The sequence below is a fragment of the Cryptotermes secundus genome, unplaced genomic scaffold, assembly GCF_002891405.2.
Source record: "Cryptotermes secundus unplaced genomic scaffold, Csec_1.0 scaffold165, whole genome shotgun sequence".
Classification (NCBI taxonomy): domain Eukaryota; kingdom Metazoa; phylum Arthropoda; class Insecta; order Blattodea; family Kalotermitidae; genus Cryptotermes; species Cryptotermes secundus.
The window spans coordinates 177,825-198,029 of NW_019737087.1; the positions used below are offsets into that span (position 1 = coordinate 177,825).

The 20,205-nt window shown below is 41.9% G+C and overlaps 1 protein-coding gene across 2 annotated transcripts in view; it reads left to right on the forward strand.

Annotated features, from left to right (window-relative positions):
* LOC111870043 (S phase cyclin A-associated protein in the endoplasmic reticulum) overlaps nucleotides 1–20,205 on the forward strand; it is a gene marked incomplete at its 5' end in the record, with an annotated part of 200,597 nt that overhangs the window by 168,817 nt on the left and 11,575 nt on the right. For both annotated transcript variants that reach the window (XM_033753659.1, XM_023861996.2), the window contains 1 exon segment: nucleotides 1,719–1,868. In XM_033753659.1, coding sequence (XP_033609550.1) covers nucleotides 1,719–1,868 — 150 coding nt within the window.

Below are 20,205 nucleotides of genomic sequence, written 5' to 3' on the forward strand. Positions count from 1 at the left end.
TAACAGTAATATCTACGTAGATAAGTATCGACGTTTCTTTATTATACTGTATTATATACAGAGGACCGCCTCTGTGGTCTGGTGGTCAGAGTTCCTGGCTAGAGATCCAGAGGTCCCGAGTTCGATTCGCAGCGCTACCAGATTTTCAGAGAAGTAGTGGGTCTGGAACGGGGTCCGCTCGGCCTCGTGAGGATAATTACGGAGCTATATCAAGGAAATAGCGGCTCCGGTATAGAAAATCGAAGTTAACGGCTGTGGGGATTCGTTGCGCTGACCACACGACAGCCTCTATCCGCTAAAGTTGGCACTGATTTCACCGACAAACGGCGGTCGCTTGGTCGGTATAGTTTGCTTGCGGACTAAAACCACGGATTTTGTTATATTATACACAGATGTGGCGCTACATGTTTTGACCTTTTCTAGGTCAGTATCAGACGAGGCGTAAGAATATCAGTCTTAAGTTCTTGAATTGAATTAGTTTAGTATGCAGCCATATCTTACAGTTTGGTTTTGTTTTTAATAGCGAATTCACCTTGTTAAATGTAACCTGACAATATACCCGAAAAGTCTGGTAATATAGGTTATTATCTATTAATAATAATATATTAAAATTAGATATTAATTAAACACAGGGACAACTTTGTTGTTTACGTTGCATACTCATATTAACTCTAGACACTGATTCTTGCTTAAGTAGCTTAGAGTTCTTCGGGTTATAAAGAAATTAGTTGATCTCATGTAGTTCGAAGTTCCACAGTTCTCGATAGCCTCTGGGACGTCCTGCTCATAGCTATTAAAGTCCGGTTCTAAACTTCACAGCCTCTTAATCCTCTTTGCCCAGTTCAGTCGTCCATAAGGCTTTGCACTTCCTCAGTATTCCCTGTAAGCTTTACCCATCTCATCGACATTGAAATTAATCATTCTGACAATAGAAGTTATGAGGTGGGCATGTCATATAGCACGAATGGGGGAGATGAGGAATGCATATAGGATATTGGTGGGAAAGCTAGAAGGAAAGAGACCACAGGGAAGACCAAGGCGTAGGTGGGTAGACAATATTAGAATGGATCTTAGAGAGATAGGATGGGATGGTATGGATTGGATAGGTCTGGCTCAGGATAGGGACCAGTGGAGGGCTCTTGTGAACACGGTAATGAACCTTCGGGTTCCATAAAATGCTGGGAAGTTCTTGAGTAGCTGCAGAATTGGCGGCTCATCCAGAAGGGCTCAGCTCCATGAGTAAGTAAGTAAGTAAGACAATAGAAGTTAGATAAGAGTAAATAATGTTATTCCTTATATTTCTTAAAATACAGAATGCACTGCTATATATCGAAAGTTCATAAAAGGCGGAGAATGTAGTGAAGTCTGTTCTATATTATGAGCCGATTTTGAGAATGATAATCTCGTGAATACTGAAATTAAATTCTGGAAACAACATTTAGCCTTAAGAAGTACCATATTGTAGAGTGTGACGCCCTATATTCCTATTGGTGACCTCTGTGAGATCTAGAAATCTCACGACATTGTATGTTGACCTTCACTAAGACAATCACCACCAACTCGAATTCAGTTCTTTTCGTGTACGTATTTCTGTTGCGAAAACATAACAAAAGAACATGAGCTTGCCACTGTGCATTCACTTTATACAGTAAATTCAAAGAAAGTGTATAACGCATGTTGTTTGCTACGTAGAAATTGTAGTGCTGTACTGGTTGCAGAGTGTGCTTGGGGCTGAAGGCATCTCGCTCCAGTTCCGCCACATCGCCAGCTATCTGCTATGGTACTGTTCCTATGATAAGGAGAAGGAGTTACTTCATGAAGTTGTTCGAGTAGTTGGCTTCTTCGCTGTGCGTAACCAGGAAAATCAGGTAGGCACTATGGTGTTTGCCCCAGTTCTGAAGCTATTCTTGTGGAAAACAGTGTTGCCTAAACCTCTATCCTGTAATTTTTATGTTCTTATTTCCGCACAAGAGTGACTGTCATTAGAAGGCGAGTGGTTTATGTCTTGCATAGAAGTCAGAACTTTTTTTTTTTTTATTTTATACTCCAGATCATTCTTCCTTGTAACGGAAATCTCACTGAGGAATTTTTAACCGCTGCTTCCTACTAGAAGAGGGAATCGAAGCCGGGTATCCAGCATATAAGAAGATGTATTTTACATTCTGGCAGCAGTTCGAAACGAATTGGAAGATGCACGGTGAGAGTGTTCTGGCGGACTTCTTTAACTATGCAGAGATATCTGTAGAAATTTCTCAGAAAATGTTTTGGTGAATATAAAGAGTACTATCGTTTAGGATGTGACCCCGTCTAGTCAGGTCAACTTCTATCGGACTGAACGGAGTCACACAATACTATCAGAAGTACTTCCAAGATCAGAATATATTTTCCATTTTAGTTTGTAACATTTGTGTGGATCATTTTTCGGTTTGGTGGAGGTTTAATTATGAGATAAAATGGTAAGGTTGACCCTGTGCTTAACTACTGAAGCACTACATCATGAAGGCGAATAGGGGAGTGAATGTATAGATCACAATTTCTTGACCTCGGCACTAGTTGGAGGTGAGTGGTCAGCTTCACTCCCCGGTCGCTTTACCTCCTGGAAAGAGCCCCTGGAACCCCTTAGATAGGAGGCTGGGTGGACCCCAGCGTCGGTCTGGACGACGTCAAGAAGAGAAAATTCTTTACCCTGCCGAGACTCGAACTCCAGCCCATAGCCAGTTGATATACCGACTACGCTATCCCGGCTCCCTGGGGGTTTAATTATACAAAGAAAAAAAGGTATGGCACAGGACGAAACATAAGAAATCAAAATAATGATGTTATAATCACATAATGGGGAAAGTCAGTGAATTTAATTGGGCTACTTTGTTTTTCAGATGTAGTATTTAAAAGTTAAGGTTTCAGAGTACACAGAGATAAAGGAGGGCTGAAGTTAAGTGTAAAGGTGTTCATATGCTTAATTAATTAAGCACCACCCCATGAAGACAAATGGGGGCTGGAGGTATAGTTCCACTGTTGTTGACCTCAGCACTGGATGCAGGTGAGTGGTCAGCTTAACGCCTCGGCCGCTTTACCCCCTGTGAAAGCACCCGGTATCAATTGTATAGGAGGCCTGATAGCAGCAGGGGCGGTCTGGACTCTGTGGAGCGGAGAAAAATCTCTAGTCCCTGTAATAAGGAACTTCGGAATTACAGAAAATGACTTCCCGGTCTGACATCAGCTGTATTTTCTTTTCTTGTAAGTAATTTGAAGAGAATGGGGTGGTAGCATGTCATTTATAATTCGTGAGAAACTTGTCTGTTTAGTGGATATTGCAAACTTTTTACAATCTTGTTCCACGTCCATCGCTTTGTTCGTAGTTACTCATCGGTATCGTGGTGACCCTTCTCTACAGTTTCTTGTCTTTCCAAGGTTTCTCCTTAACACCATCACCTCTCATGTTCCTATATGCATGCAAATTTAGAAAATAAAAAAGGGAAAATTTTTTAATGGAAGACTTACTGCTTGGGTGGTGACAAACGTTTCGCGCTTGTCGTTAGAGCAGTGCAGAAATCTGTTAATCAGCATAGCAGGTAGTCAGCATGTTAGTACGTCTTTTTTTTAACACAGTAAAGTAATCATCATTGCAGGTATTACATGGGGAGTGGAATTAAGCTCGCCATATTCTTAATTTCGGCATTACAAGGAAATGAATGACCATCTTTGCGCGCAGGTCGCGTTATTCCCGATTCGAGATTCTCACTCAATCTCCATCAAAGGCCGTGAAATACGAGGGTATGAATGAATGAATTTATGAGGGGTAGGCCGTCTCGGCCCTTGCACCGCGACCTACAGTGGTCTATTGTGCTTCCCCTTTTCGATTATCCCCTCAGCAATACCGCGCTTCGAATGAAGCGTAGGATTTTATACGTGGGGACGTCGAAATAGTCACTTGGTTCCATAAAGTATTGACCCAAGTGACGTAGTCTTAAATAAGCTAAGGCCTCACATTCACGCAGGATATGTGTGGCTGTTTCATTTTCTTCTTGACACCTCTCACAAGTGGGTCTATCACTTAGTCCCAGTTTGAACAGGTGTCCTTTGAAGTGACAGTGTCCTGTAAGTAGTCCTACCACCCATCGTAGCTGGTTCCTGTTTAACTTCAACAGTTCCAAATACGAGGGTAAGTCAATAAGTACCATATTTACGCATGTATAGGCCGCGTGCGTGTATAGGCCGCAGCACAATTTTCAGACAGAAATTATAGAAAAAATAATTTTCTTGGAATATTATTTCAGGAGTAGAAATTATTCCGAAATTTGGCAACGTTAATTTTTTTAAATGAAGTGTGATTTCGAATATTTCGAATATAAGCCGCACCCCAGTTTTCCTCTTGAATTTTTGGTAAAAAATGTGCGGCCTATACATGCGTAAATACGGTAAGTTACAAATGGATATAGAACTTAAACAAATAAGAGTATTGATTTGAAAAATGCTTTTATTCCTCAACATAATCTCCCTGTACATTGAGGCACTTGTCCCATTGTTTCACAAGGCCCTGAAAACCTGCAGCATAAAATTCTTTGGGCTGCTGTCGGAACCAGGCGGTGAGTTCCCTTTCTACAGCTTCATCTTCGGGAAAATGTTCAGCCGAAAGATGATGTTTAAGAGGGCCGAACAAATGGAAGTCGCTTGGAGCAAGGTCGGGGCTATACGGAGGATGCTCGAGGAGTTCCCACTTGAAATTTCGCAGCGTCTCATTTTTGTCGTTGGCAGTATGGGGACGCGCGTTGTCATGCAAGAGCAACACGCCTTTGATGGGGAGTCCCGGTCGCTTCCGTTAAATGGCCTTACGAAGTTTCCTGAGGTTGTTACATTAGGAGTCGGCATTTACGGTTTGTCCTTGAGCTGATCCCAGTCACCGCCTGGTTCCGACAGCAGCCTAAAGAATTTTATGCTGCTGGTTTTCAGGGGCTTGTTAAACGATGGGACAAGTGCCTCAATGTACAGGGAGATTATGTTGAGAAATAAAAGCATTATTCAAATCAGTACTCTTATTTGTTTAAGTTCTGTATATATTTGTAACTTACGTATTGACTTGCCTACGTACATAATAGTTCTCTCTTCACAAAGTCAATAGAAAGTCCGTCTAGTGTAACAATTTGTAGGTCACTTCTTTATCACTTCTGCCTTACATGTTTCGGTTTAATACAACCATCATCAGAGGCACATAGTACAATCATGAAAACACTGTCGTTGTTTAAGATGTACACAGTTATGTTTGCTGCGTGGACGCTGCTACAATATGTCGACGTGTAAAAGCACAACACTTGCTAGGATTGTTGAATGCACTATCAATTCTCACATTCCATCCGAAACTGCCCTCAAGTTAAAACGCCAATGTTAAAATATTTAAAAATTTAAAACATTTGATGTAAAATGTTAAGCTCCTCCTCGTTAATTCATCCCGAAGATGGGAGATGTCAGCTTGAGGTTGTATGGCTTATGGTTAGATGTTTCCAATGTGCTGTGTGTTGTTACACTAGACGGACTTTCTATTGACTTTGTGATTGATAGTGTAACGGACCAAAAATGAAACAAATAAAAAAAAAATGAAACAATTCTCTCTTCACTTTCTTTTACATGCTAGGCCATAACTATTCTCTTCTCCTCCCCTGCGAAACAATATTTGAAAGATTGTGCTTCATAATATAGTATACAGAAGTCCAGACTGCGTTCTTTGTAGTTTATTAGCCTTACTTGCAATCCGTTTAGGGAATCAGATGTCCATATATGCCGTACCCGAAAGAAACACACTTATGTGCATAAGTAAAGAAGACATTATTATCAGTCGATAAACGTAGAAATCCAAATTTTAGGTCTACTTTCAGTGGTAGTCCCCCTTATAGAATTAAAAAAGGGACTGTCCAACATTGTATAGGCTCTTGTAGTGGGTCGTAGACAGACAGACACATGACTTCCACATAAGGCCTTCGTTTCTTATTTTGTAAAAAACCCCTAATAATCACTTTTTAAGCAACCAATAAACTGACCATCGCGAGCTGATTTGGGCCTGGGAATTAGTGTTCTCATGAGACGCCTGCTCTAAATATGTAATTCTTAAGGGCAATCATCTTTCATGAAGCATATAAGAGTCAATATCCACATGTTTTAGTAAGATGTCAAATTTTAATTTATTTTTATTTCCTGCTATCGCAAGTGAATTTATAGCCTACATGAAATTCTTTTACTGAGTGGATGTAACATAGTCCTTGAAAAGCTAATAGTTGCTCAGGTAGTCACGAAATTCCCCGAATTTTATGGAGTCCGAAGGTTCACTGCAGTATTCACAAGTACCCACCGCTGATCACTATCCTGATGCTCTGTCATCCTATTTCCACAAGACCAATTTTAATATTATTGTCACGTGTGACAATGACTAAGACGCGGGTTTGGTTTGGTGTATCGGTTTATTGGATCTTCAGTAGTTGCAACTACAAAAAGACTTTCGAGATTACTCTAATTATAACACGCACAGAACTCAGAACTGAATCTTGGCGCAGTTTGTTTTTAAGATCTCCTTTGCACGGACCCCACCGAAAATACCGTTTCCCATTTTTGTGGATGAATGTTTATCGCTGCGTTGCCTGGCAGCGTGCTTTTCTTCAGCTCGGACCTCATAGAAAACAGTTTCTTTTCTGTTTTTGCGGGGTTTTTTACCGAACTGTTGCTCAGCAACGCGTTGATCAAATCCGTTACATTATCTTCCCATCTTCGCCTAGGACTTTGTAGTAGTCTTCTTCCTTGAGATTTCTGCTACCAGCATTTTGTATTAATTTCTTTTCTCTCACATGCTTGCTATATCACCCGCTCATCTCATTCTCCGTGATTTGGTGATCCGAATATTGTTTGGTGAGGTAGTTTCTGTTCCTCATTATGCAGATCTCTTCTACTTTCTACTTCATACGTTTCAGTATTCTCCCCAGAACACTATTCTGAAACGCGCTTAGAAGTTGGACATATCGTCATAAGTTATGTAAGTTGAATGCAGCCACGAAAAGAAATATCCTGAATGAGGTTATGGTAAACGTTCGCGAGAATTAACACGTGTTTCAGATGGATCAGTTGAATGAAAAGTCACCAAGTGTCAAGAATTGTCTGATGACATAGTTTCACATATTGTCAGCAGGTATTTGTGGCGCCGTCTTGGCGTCTCATTGGCTGCCCGTGCTATCTTAATGACGGCGCGTCAGCAGAAATACCTCGTTCTTGTTGTCGAGGAAAGGAAGGGATGTCACCCAGGCCGCTTGCTTGTTCTGGTCTGGCCATTAAGATAACTTGCGGCGCCACGTCGAGAGACTGGGAGGGCCAGTTCACATCGTGGTTTGATATTATTTATGTAGCTTTTTGCTGGGTGGTATTCTTTTATGAGCCCTTTTATTTTCCTTACCCGTCAGTCGTGGTACAGTAGAATGCTTGAAATAACTCTATGTAGGCGTATTTATAAAAATTGCGTCGGCTTCCTTTAGTAATGTGTACCATTCTCTTTTAGACACATAAACAATAATACTGACTGGCAGCAGTAAAACGTTTAGTTCTCTTTGTTTATTGTATTTGTGGAAACTTGGCGCTCTCACGCCATGCAACAGCAATTAGAGAAAGAAAACAGCCAATTTGTAGAGCTTAGAGGAAACACTATCCACTGCTATTTCTGCTACATTGCTACTGCCGTTACCAACTTAATAATACAGACGTGATGGCCGGGGTTCATATAACATTAGGTGTTGATATTTATCCTTCTCAACGCTCAGGAACGACTGGGAGCCATCCAACCTCGTCTTCAATAAGTATCGGAGACTGCTGGGCGGACTAATGGGCGGTCCCAGACATATTCTGCTCGCCAACTTAGATCCGAGGAAGGATCCATCCAGGATAAAATGTAGTTCTTAATTGACTGATTTCCAAAATATTCCCGAAACGGAATATAGACATCGTACAAGATTTTTCTCTTCCCCACAGCGTGCAGACCGGTTCTGGGGCCCACCCAGCCTCTTATCCAATGGGTACCGGAGGCTCCATCCCTGGGGTAAAGCGGCAGGGGCTTAAAGCTGACCACTTACCTTCATCTAATGCCGAGGTCAAGAATGGTGGAGCTGTAACCCCACTCCCCAGTATATTTTCATGACATATTGCTTAGTTAATTAAGCACAGGCACAACTTTACTTACATTTTATTGGCTATGCTATTTCTTAAAATACACCACAGTTTCAGCCTAAGATGTAAGGTTTTCACGTCAGTGAGGTTCTTATTATGTTTCTCAGGGTTATGGTAGCGTGTTTTCTCTAAGACAGGAACCCAGTTAGCAGGCTATAGTGTTCAACCCAGAAGACTACAGTATGAATATTCAATGCCTTGCCCGATTAAATATCGTAAAATATTACTGCTGCTGCTGCTGCTACTACTACTACTACTACTATTACTGTGCTTGATAGAGCAGATTCATGCAGTAAAAACGCTCTCTTTACTTGGAAATGTTCGGTTCGAATCTCTGTAGCGTTTTCAGGAACTCTGAATATTTTCGTTTTTTTCCCACAGTTTGTTTTTGTCATTACTTCCAAGTTCTGGCCTTCGCATTATTCATGAGCATCTTCCCATGTCATTCTGAGCTATACGTATATATAGAAACGTCTTCAAATGATTGAGGACTATGCCGAATCAAGTATCTCAGTTATGTACAGTGCTTATTGGTGCTGCAGTAGGAACGCTAGAATGTAATATTGTTCTGACTGCAAATAGTTCTGCTTATGACTGAGTAGTCGTTACACTCAGACTTAGTCTTCTAACAGACTACGCTTTTCGTGTAAAGTTTGGTGGAAACGAGCATTTTCGGATTCGTTATTGCCAAATGGCGAAACGGACGTGCACGTTGAGTTAGTACTTTGTAACAGATCTTGTAACTCAGCCTTCTGATGTTTATGTATATTGCTCGGTGGTATAGTTACAAGGCTGAACATCTTGTGCTCCACAGTGCATTTAGTTTAAATATTGAAATAAATAAATTCGAACATCGTCACATATCACCAGACTGGGATGAAGGTTACAATTTAAAACATCAGATGCATCTTTTGAGCGGAATAATTTGATCATCAGTTTTTTTTATTGATAGTGGTGTTGGACTAAGTCCCTTGTACTGGGGACACTTCTGGCCTATTGTACCAGTCCCAGATGATAGGTGAGGGTGATTGTGAAGCAATTGGTGGAATGAAGACTGACAGGGGAAACCGAAGTATCGGAGAAAACCTACCCCAGCGCCACTTTGTCCACCACAAATCCCACCTGACCAGACCCGGGATCGAACCCGGGCCGCCGCAGTGGGAAGCCAGCGACTAACCGCTTGAGCTATGGCGCTTGATCATCAGTTACTTAAGCGCAGTTCTTTTTTATATATGTTGCTGTCTCGTCACCAAAATGCAGGACAAAATCATGACATAAAGATAGGAAACAGATGTTTTGAAAATGTGGCACAGTTAAAATACTTGGGAGAACATACAAAATTATAATTTTGTCTGTGGTTCTGTATGGGTGTGAAACTTGGTCTCTGACATTAAGGGAGGAACATAGACTGAGGGTACTTGAGAACAGGGTGTTGAGAATATTTGGACCGAAGAGAGATGAAGTGACGGGAGGTTGGAGAAAAATGCATATTGAGGAGCTTCATAACTTGTACTTTTCTCCAAGTATAATTAGAATGATCAAGTCAAGAAGGATGAGGTGGCAGGGCATGTAGCACGAATAGGGGAGATAAAGAATGCATATAGGATATTGGTGGGAAAGCCAGAAGGAACGAGACGACTGGGAAGACCAAGGCGTAGGTGGGTGGACAATATTAAAATGGATCTTAGAGAGATAGGATGGGATGGTATGAATTGGATTGATCTGGCTCAGGATAAGGGCCAGTGGGGGGCTCTTGTGAACACAGTAATGAACCTTCGGGTTCCATAAAATGCTGGGAAAATCTTGAGTAGCTGCAGAATTGGCTTCTCAAGAAGGGCTCAACTCCATAAGTAAGTTGTTTTTTATTCATTACAGAAATTTCCGAAGTTTGCCCTGATCGGCTGTCATCGTTTCCAATTTTAGCAATATTCCGCTGAATCTTGCTTTACCTCTTGTATCCCATCATCATTTCTCGTCAGCTGACAAACAAGTGAACGTCAGTTAGATAGCTAACCATATTTCTACTGACTCATTCCATGGGGCAGAGTCCTTGTGAAACAAACAGACAAGTAGTCGCTCAAATAGTCAAGATGCCTATCTTTCATGAAACCTGAAGGTGCATTGCCTCCGTAGTTGACAGGAAGGAGAGCGTCGATTAGATAGATAGCCGTGAATTACTCCTAGTGACTCGCTACTTGGCGCAGAATCTCTGAGAAACTGATAATCCCTCAGATAGTCAAGAAATTTCACGTATTTTATAGAACGTGAATGTTTATTAGCGCTCTTACAAGAGCCACATTGCTGATCCCTATCCAGAGCCAGCCGATCCTGTCCCTGCCCCAACATTTAGGCCCAAATGGGAGCAGCAGCATATCGCATTGGCTATAAGAACTGGGTAGTCAGTGAAAGTACAGTGATTCGATTGTTGGAACAGTGCAAATCTAGGTCTATAGTAACAGCAGTTCGTAATTTCTGGACTTCAAATATTGGTGGGGCCTGAATAAGTTCAGTGTTAAATAAATAAAACATAATCAACAAATCGAAATGACATACTCTGTGATTTTTCTTATCCCCGCTAACTAACCGCTTGCTTCATAGTTCATAGATTTCTTTATTTCTATTGTAGGTCTGCCATTTCAGTTACCTTCACAAGGCTTGCAGCTCGGCATAGGATAAATCGTATTTTCAGAGTTGAAATTCTCTTGTTTCGTAACACAAGTGTGTCAGTCAGGTGAAAAGCGGACGTATTTGCTCTTCCAACTAACAGAATCAGTTGTACCGTTTCATTTCTCTATGTTTATCGGTCAGAGAGGAATATAATTAAGTTTACGTAATGCGAGTTGGTGTTATAATTAGTTTCGTTTAGTTTGGGTTTGTGTCAGACTTCGTTATTACAAACTGCAGTGATTGCCTGAGTATGGTTCATAGTCGATTAGTGTGGCCTCAACACAGGGTTTAGGCCATCAGCGGCTGTTATGCTGTTCTACGCCTTGCCGCCTGCCTGAGTGGGATTTAGAAGCGCTGAGAGGAGGTCAAGTGCCGAATTGGGCTGTAACGCGAAGAAGAAATGGGATCTAATAGTTTGTGACGATGGTACAGAAACAAAACTCCTTAGCTTAGTCCGCAAGCGAAATATACCGACCGAGCGACCGCCGCTTCTCGGCTAAGTTAGTGCCAACTTTAGAGGATAGAGGGTGTCGCGTGGTCAACGCAACGAATCCCCACGGCCGTTGATTTCGGTTTTCGAGACCGGGACGGTGGTACATTAGTACAAATATTGTTTTGGACAATATCAATTATCCTATCTGTATCTAAACACCGTCCTGCTTATTTTTCCAAACACAACGTTTCGGAAACAGAATCCAGTTCCGAAACGTTGTGTTTTGTAAAATAAGCAGGATGATGTTTAGATAAAACCATGGCGAAGAAGAAACTTTGATATTCATAATCCACTAGAGTTGTATTTGATTTCTTGTGGCCTGCTCACAATACCCACGCAGAATGAAGGCTGTAGGGTTAATGTAAGCAAGTTACATCCGTTGTCTGATAGAAAAACTGTTTCGTCTTTTAAGCTATCTCGTTCCACAGTCGATAAAGTAAGAATGCCGGTCTGGAACCTGCGTATGTTTTGTTTGAGCAGGGATCGCAAATCTATTCGCTTCCTGTTGGAAAATTCTGAAACTTGGAAGTGCTGGATGCCTCTCTCACTGCTCCATTGCCGACTGGCGTGCTTAATGAGATGTCCAGTGTGTTGCTGCATGTTTTCACACAGTGATTCACAAGTGACAGTCATCACGAAAGTACTGCCTTCTGGGATGTGTTCTCACGCAGTCTGGTAGAAGTAAGTTTCGGATGAACGTTAAGTCTTTTCCATCTTAGGCTTGAAGACCAAGTCAAGCAAGGAAACGGCAATACGAAAGCAGTCAGTAGGGCGCTCTGTTTGCTTGGCGTACTCTTCGAACGTGAGGATGGAGTCAGTGTCTCAGCTGGTGCCAGTTGCTCGCCATTTGTGTACTACAGAATAATCGGTAAAGCTTAAAACTTATAATTTCCATTTCGTCTTGGTGTAGTTGTTATTAAGCCGGTCACGGTAGCCGAGCGGTCTAAGGCATGTACTGTCTTCTCTCGCTCGGAAGGCGGGTTCATGGGTTCCAATCCCTCTCGGGGCATGGATGTTTAGTGTTTATGTGTGTCTGTGCATTCTTCTGTGCTTGTGGACAGGTAGAGGCCTTGCGACGAGCTAATCACCCGCCAAAGGAGTCCTACCGAATGTCTAAGCTCTAGTAAACCGAAGTGAAACGGAGAGTTTCATGGAGGTAGGCCAAGGCCCAAATTGGGGCTGTAGCGCCAAAGGAAAAAAAAATAGTTGTTATTAAGTTGTTCAGTGAATCGTATACGAAAACATTGAGCTTTGTTTTTTATTGCAAGTGGGGTGGGACTAAGTCCCATGTACTGCGGCCACTTCTGGCCTATTGTACCAGCCCCAGATGATAGGTGAGGGTGATTGTGGAGCAACTGGTGGAATGAAGATTGGCAGGGGAAACCGAAGTACACGGAGAAAACCTGCCACATCGCCACTTTTTCCACCACAAATCTCACTTGACCAGAACCGGGATCGAACCCGGGCCGCTGCGGTGGGAAGCCAGCGACTAACCGCTTGAGCTATGGCGCGGCGATAAACAGTGAGCTTCCTTCGTAGTATATCTTAATTTAGCCTTTATACGTATACTCATGGGGACACGCGGTAGCGTAGTTGAGTGAGGCACTGTGCTGCAAACCGGAAGGTTGCGAGTTCGATTTCTCATGAGGCCATTGGATTTTTCATTTGAGCCGATCCTTCCAGCCGCACTGAATGATTCACTTGCAATAAAAGGTATACTTTTACAATATAAATCATGCAACAAAGCCAACATATTTCATTACAAATTTAAAAACCAGTGGTACTCACATTTAGCTCTCTGAACTTTCAACTTCTCTTCTGTTGCAGTTCACAGTTACTAAATGTTTTAGGTTTTCCATAGTTAGTCGCCTCCTATTGTCTCGTAAGATGTCCTTATAGCGGGAGAAACTTCCTTCCACCTCACAGGAACTTAGGGGCGCATGTACAAAGTCCTTATTTGCTCCGCTGTTACGATTTTTTTACTTGGCAATTCAGTGCGTTTACCGGCTAAAATTTCTTCAATTTCACAAATTTGTTCGTATCCTGGATTTTTTGAAAGAATGCTGTGTACTTTTTCCGTTACTACTTCACCAACCCTTCCAGGATCCGAATTCAATTTGGAAACAGCGGTTTTGACACACTTGTAGGATTGCTATTGCCTGCCTCCAGTGAGGAAATGGCGGATGGAAGACGAGAGAAGTGAGCAGATATGTAGGAAAGATTAGTTTCTAGTTCTGCGTTTTTAGTACATCTTGGGCAATTTGAATTGATGCTGCGCTTTTGGGATCAAATGTATTCACGACATTCCTAGCTGTTTCTAAATGTTCTGTATAATAACTCGCTGCACACAGCCACGTGCCCCAGCGTGTTAAAATTGGTTCTGGCGGAAGTGGAACGCTCGGTGCTACTGCTTTAAAGGGTTCTTTTCTGCATGAACAAATACCTTCTTCACAGAAGACACCAACTTGTCAACAAGCGGAAAATTTGCACGAATTGTTCTGCAACACGGTGCAACCCATGGGCAAGGCAAGTCAAATGTGTCATATTTGGAAATATAACTTTAAGAGCAGTACCGGCTTTCATCATATATCTTGCGGCATCAGTCACAAAGAGCAATACGCGCTCATACTGAATGCCATTCGGCCATAGTAAATTCATGGAATTGATAAAAAAATTCGGAAACTGCGTAGCTAATTGTAGTTTCAAATTGTTCTACCTCAAGAAGATATGGGGTAGATTCTTCGTTCTTATTAAGGGATCCAACTATACAATTTGCAATAAACCCTCCCTCACAATCTTGTGTTTCGTCGATTGGTACCCACACAAAATTATCTTGAATCTTATGTCTAATGGTTTCAGTTGTAAAATCGTAACACTGCTTCACGTAATTTTTGCGCACAGTAGATTCATCCGGCACTTTGCACTGTGTATACTTCTCTATGAAGTTTCTCAGAGTAGGATTGGTTAATTTCCACAGCGGAATATCTGCCGCTAAAAAGGCTTTGCATAAATCAAAGGAAAACTGTGAAAAACTATTATTAGAAAATTCACTAAGCAATTTTTGAACAGGAGCACTTTTCATGGATTTAATTTGAATATTCTCTTTGTGTATATTAGTGTTCAAATGCTGAAGCACTTGAAAGCGTTTTCCACAACCAACTGTATTCTCACACCCTCGGCAATAAAGATTATCGTTATCCGTACTTCTCATCTCTCCTTCAAACTCCCGCTGATACATCTGTAATTTAGTTTTCTGGCTTACTTTCACTTTCGGCATGACTACAGAAAGCTAAACAAACTTAACTGCAGACTAGTCACCACTAACGTGAATGGCCCCCAGCTTCAAATGAAGAAGCGTAACGAACCTCATGGAGACTTCGGAAATAAATAAGTGAAGTCCCTTATCGCTTGAATAGTATTACGTTGATAGCTGCTACATGTGGACGCTTCCGACTAATCTCTTCGCGGCCACTTTGATGGTACGCGGATGAGGCAAGTTACGAGTAGGGGGATCGGGGAAGTCCCGAACATATTCTAATATGGAAAAGAAATATTGTATACACACGACCATGATTGAAAATGTGGACATAAAATTAAAAATATATATGATAAACATTTTAAAAAGGAAATATGCAGTATAAATAGAGATCTTCGAAAATATGATGCTTATTCATAAAACAGGCAAAATATGCATTTATATGCACCATGAAACCATGTCCAAAATTTAAGAAATGAAGTAATTCATACATATATCCAAACTAGCATCCTTCTGGTTGCAAGAAAGAAATATGCATTTGAATTAAAATCCGGTCCGTAGAAATTACATGAAACACCGAAGGATGCTAGCAGAGACGATATTCCCAACACCCTTACGTTTCTGATTTCGTACCAATTTCAGTTTGCTCTTATTGACTGAGCTCGATGTTATATTTTAATAATATGACAATAGTAACCCAGTTACTGTTTGGTCGCAGTTCGTATCTCGTAAGCATTGTCATTAATGGAGTAATGGTGAATTTGATTGAGCTCATGGTCCTTTAAAGATAGGCGTGAAGCATTCTCCTGTATCTGAGCGCTCACCAAAACAGCAAGAATTTCATGGCGCAGTCACAAAATATAAGAATGACGTAGATTCATTTTAGTGCGGATTTTTACTAGAATAGACGAAACCTGCGTAATTATGCGGATATCGCCGAAACGTCAAGAAAGGCCGTGAAAACACCCCAGATTCTGAAGGATTTGCTTTTGCACAGGAATAATTTCGACGTATAAGCCATTCGGGATTTTTAACATTTTGTGAACGTCAATAAAAATGTTCCTGGGGAGTAAAGCGCGGCCGGCGCTTAAGGGTGACAACCTTACCGCCATCTTTGAGCCTTTTGTCTAGATAATGTTGGACCCTCGACGTCTCACAACCCTATGGGCCTTCACGGCCTGGAACAGGGATCGCTTTACTTTTACTTTTTTACGTCAATAAAATCATCTGGAAAGTGTGTAGCTGACACAGCATGAATATATGGAATACTCGTATATAAACGATTGTATATTGTTGAATGAGTACTATAGAGAATAATATTAAAATGTATCATAAGGAAATAATTAGTGGAGAATTGAACTGGATTCAGGTTCTTCATAATATGTTCCAGTTGCCTTCTGTGAACACGATTATTAACCTCCATAAAAGGACGCACTTTCTCTTCGAACGGAGTAGCTATGATTGCTAGAAGAAGACATGAGTATATTAAAATTTCATAGCATGCTTGTTATTGAATTTAAATAATTTCATGGTGAATGTTACTAAGCATAAAGAGCAAGACCCCTGAAGCTCGTTCAACCGAGTCCCTTCCGCACTACTGAGAGTTTGAATTTAATAATCCGACCTTCTGATACATAGTTTATTTTTTTCTTGCATTCATATTAATAAGATTTCTTAATGTTATGCCAGGTAATTAATTTTTGTTGGTGTAATGAGCTATGTACACCGTATCTATTGCTTTGTTAATTAGTCTCAAAGCACGTAGCATTTTTCAATTGTCAGACGAATTTTTTTCTTGCCTCTTTTAATTATTTTGAGGTTATTAACTGCAGCAGTGAAGGTTTTGCTAACGACTCCTTCATCCTTGTCATAAGAGTATGACGTTTGCCGGCAAGTTGATTGATCGTAGACTATTTCTTGTATGTGGGCACCACCACATACAGGGAATGCAGGTCAGTTTGTGATGATGACGGCTACGTGGAGACGGCGTGTACTGGTGGTACTGTTGTGGCCTGAAACCATCTAATACATTTCCGGCAACCTTTCATTAATCTTGTTGTTACAGTGTCTTGGTGCTTCTGCCGCCACGACTTGTGTGTGCAGGTGCGGTGGACACACAGACACATCCTTAACAGGTGTAGGTTCCGTACGTGTAATTTCATACCAACGAAGACGAACTGCGGGGAATATCAAGTGTATAGCCGTTAATAAGAATGAATTTCCTAAACATACACGCTTTTTTGTACGGATTTCCTGTAGCTAATTGTATTTCCTGTGACGTTATGAGACCGCCCGCATGTTCTGAATGTTAAAAGAAGCTTGTTTGCCTGGTTTAACATACGCAATTGCGAGTCAAGTGACGTTTGTATGATTGAAGGCGAGTAGCGAAGAATCGACAGTTACGAAATTGAGGTCTGAAGTTCTCACGGCGGTGAATATGGAGATAACTGCCATCAAAGATATTACTCGGTGTAATCCAGTAGAAATTTATCGACATTCCGCAGGAATGTTCTGCCTCCATCCTCAGGATAAACTAGCAAGCTACGGGTGGAAAATGTATGGATACATATGAAGAGGGTCAGTTGGCCTCGGAGCCTTGACCAAACCAATTTCTGTAATGAGAAAAACAAAAACTCTGGTTTTCTTCCGCAAGCGAACTATACCGACCGTTTGTCGGCGAAGTTAGTACCAACTTTAGCGGATAGAGGGTGTCGCGTGGTCAGCGCAACGAATCCCCACGGCCGTTAATCCTGGTTTTCTAGATTGGAGCTGCTACTTTTCCATTAAAGTAGCTCCTCAGTTATCCTCATGAGGCTGAGAGGACTCCGTTCCAGACCCACTACTTTTCAGAAAATCTGTTATAGCCGGGAATCACACCCGGGACCTCTGGATCTGTAACCAGGAACTCTGACCACTAGACCACAGAGGAGAATGGAAAAGAAGGAGGGTCCGTTTAAAGGGCCGCCGTTTTTTGTTTTGTTTCTTTGTCATATTGAGCAACGGGAGACTGACCAGTGGATGATGTAGGGAGGTGATGAAGTTTCCCGATGTGTTTGCTAATGCAGTCGTTCGCATTAAATTGGTGTAGACCTGGTACATATCTTGAACAGTCTGTAGTTCCTTTCTGGTAGTAGCCGTTGGTTTGGATGCTGGATGAGCATCTGAGACGGCATGAACATGATGGCTAAGGGCCGGAATACACTGACGGCATTTCGCAATTGAAATGGACTGCACGACTTGCAATCGCGTCCCAGCGGTTCACCCGACGCCATGGAAATTTTAATAGACACCACACACGAGCGTATTTTGCCCTCACCACTGCAGGCTGCAGTTCGTTTTCAGTTGATCCCCGCTGAGACGCCGACTGCTCAGGTGCGGTTGCGCCTACGACCCGGACTGCGTGACCTTGACTGCACTGCCTACCGTAGTCTCCTGCTACGCAACAGAGGTGCAATCCAGTGCTTCACTGACAAGTAAAGTTGCCGTCGCCACGCAGCGTTTACGAACTGCAAATTAACTACACATTGCAGTTCACTTCTACTGCAAGGTAGCTCGCTGTCCCTCTGCGAACTAAACCTCCCCGCCGTCTAACCAATCAGTTTACTGACGGTGTCCTGGCGTATTGATCGAAACGGTTCTTAATAAACTGGAGTGTAATATAAAGACATATGCGTGTATTGTGTCGGGGATGCGTTCGTTGGGTTACGAGATAAGTTGAAAAAATCATGCTTTGATTCTTTCCTTTTTGCTATCTACAGGGCATGCGGTAGCATAGTTGGTTGAGGCACTATGCTACAAGACGGAAGCTCGCGGTTGTTTTCAATTGACGTAATCTTTTCAGCCGCACTGTGGCCCTGGGGTCGACTCACCTTCTAATAGAAATAAATACCAGGAATCTTTCTGGTGGTAAAGGGCAGCCGGAGCAAAAGGATGACATCCTCACCGCCATCTGTGAGCCGATTGTATAGAAAATGTGAGAACCTCGACATATCATAAGCCTATGGGTCTCCATGGCCTGTTACAGGGATAGATTTACCTTTTTTTAGTTGTGAGAGGTCATAGTTTAGAAATTGATAATTTCTAATCATATAAGATTAGGTTGTAACGTTAGTATAGGTTCGTGTTCAGTTAGGTTGGGGTATGAGACCATTGTTATAGAATTTCCGTATATATGTCTGTGCATGAATGCCACTGGATATTAGGGATTTCGGTCGCAGCCTTTTAGATAGGACTTCCATAATAAAACTTTACGGATACCCACCATATATTTCTAAGAACTGGATTATGATTCCGTGAAATGGACAAAAATGACAATACAGACTTGTTCATTTACTCTTTTCTAGAAACTGATGTACGGCTTGTAGGCAAGGTTAACAACTTTTATGAAGTGTGATTGTTTTTATTATTGTAGTTACTCGTAATACTATTAATGTACGAGGGAGAATCAGTAAATGGGTCACAAATGGAAGTCAAACAGCTGTAATGGACATAATAGGTTTTCTATATGTGTCAATAGGTAACAACACAGTCCAACTTTATGAGAGGCTAGGTAGCTGACATGCATGCGCATGTTCAGAGGCTGGTGTCAGTAGTCAAAATGGAGAAGTATACTACCGAAGAGCAGTGTTCTGTTGTGCGTTTCTTGTGAGAAAAAGGACTCAAAGCAAAGGTTATTCATAAAGAAATGTTTCCTGTTTACCGTGGGAAGTGTTTGTCGCGTAAAACGGTTCACAACTGTGTGGCAGACGTTTCGCTGTTAAAGAGGTTGAAACGGAAGTGCGTAAGTGACTGAGACAACAGTGAAAAGACTTATATTCTGCTGGTTTCGTCGCACTGGTAAAATGATGGGAAAGTGTATCAGTGTTGGTGGATGATATGTAGAGAAATGTTTTTTTTCGGGTTCGGGTGTCACATGTTTTACGTTTTATTTCCATTTTTGAACTACTTACTGGTTCTTCCTCGTAGTTATAATGCTTATCATCACCGTTACAGTCTTATCTGCCATGTGGAGGTGTCCGAAATGATCTCTTCTCTTCACATTGTGGACGTAACGTCATCAGTTCATGACAGACGACGTAAAAGTCGGGTCATTTGTAGTTTTGTTTAGAAGCCGTCGACAGAACTGTGGGCGGAGATTTGTTTCCCGTGGCTGTAACCCTTGTAGCTACAAGTTGTAGGTAGAAGTGATATTACTGTTCTCCATGCAGTGTACCCCAAACAGCATTCTGAGACATGCTCGTTTCAAGTGAGACCGGATGAATGCTAGTCTGTGAATTAGCATGTAGCACTTCATTCTACACATTGCGTTTGACGCGTCCAGCGCATGCTGGTGGCATGGATGCACCTGTTTCCCTCAGAGGGCGGTGTACGTTGCAAACATATGTCTGCTGGGTTGCCTCCGATCCGGGTGCCGATACAGGGCTATGCCTTCGAAGCAGCTCTCGCATTTCCATCAACAAGGGCCTACATGAAATCCGTATCGTAGATCGCATTAGTAAACCGTGCCGTCCCGTTTCGCTGCTGTTACTCTTTTGTCCTCGGAAGTAATGCGAGTCATAAGCTACTGCAGTATGAACTCGGGCTTGTGACGGTGTGA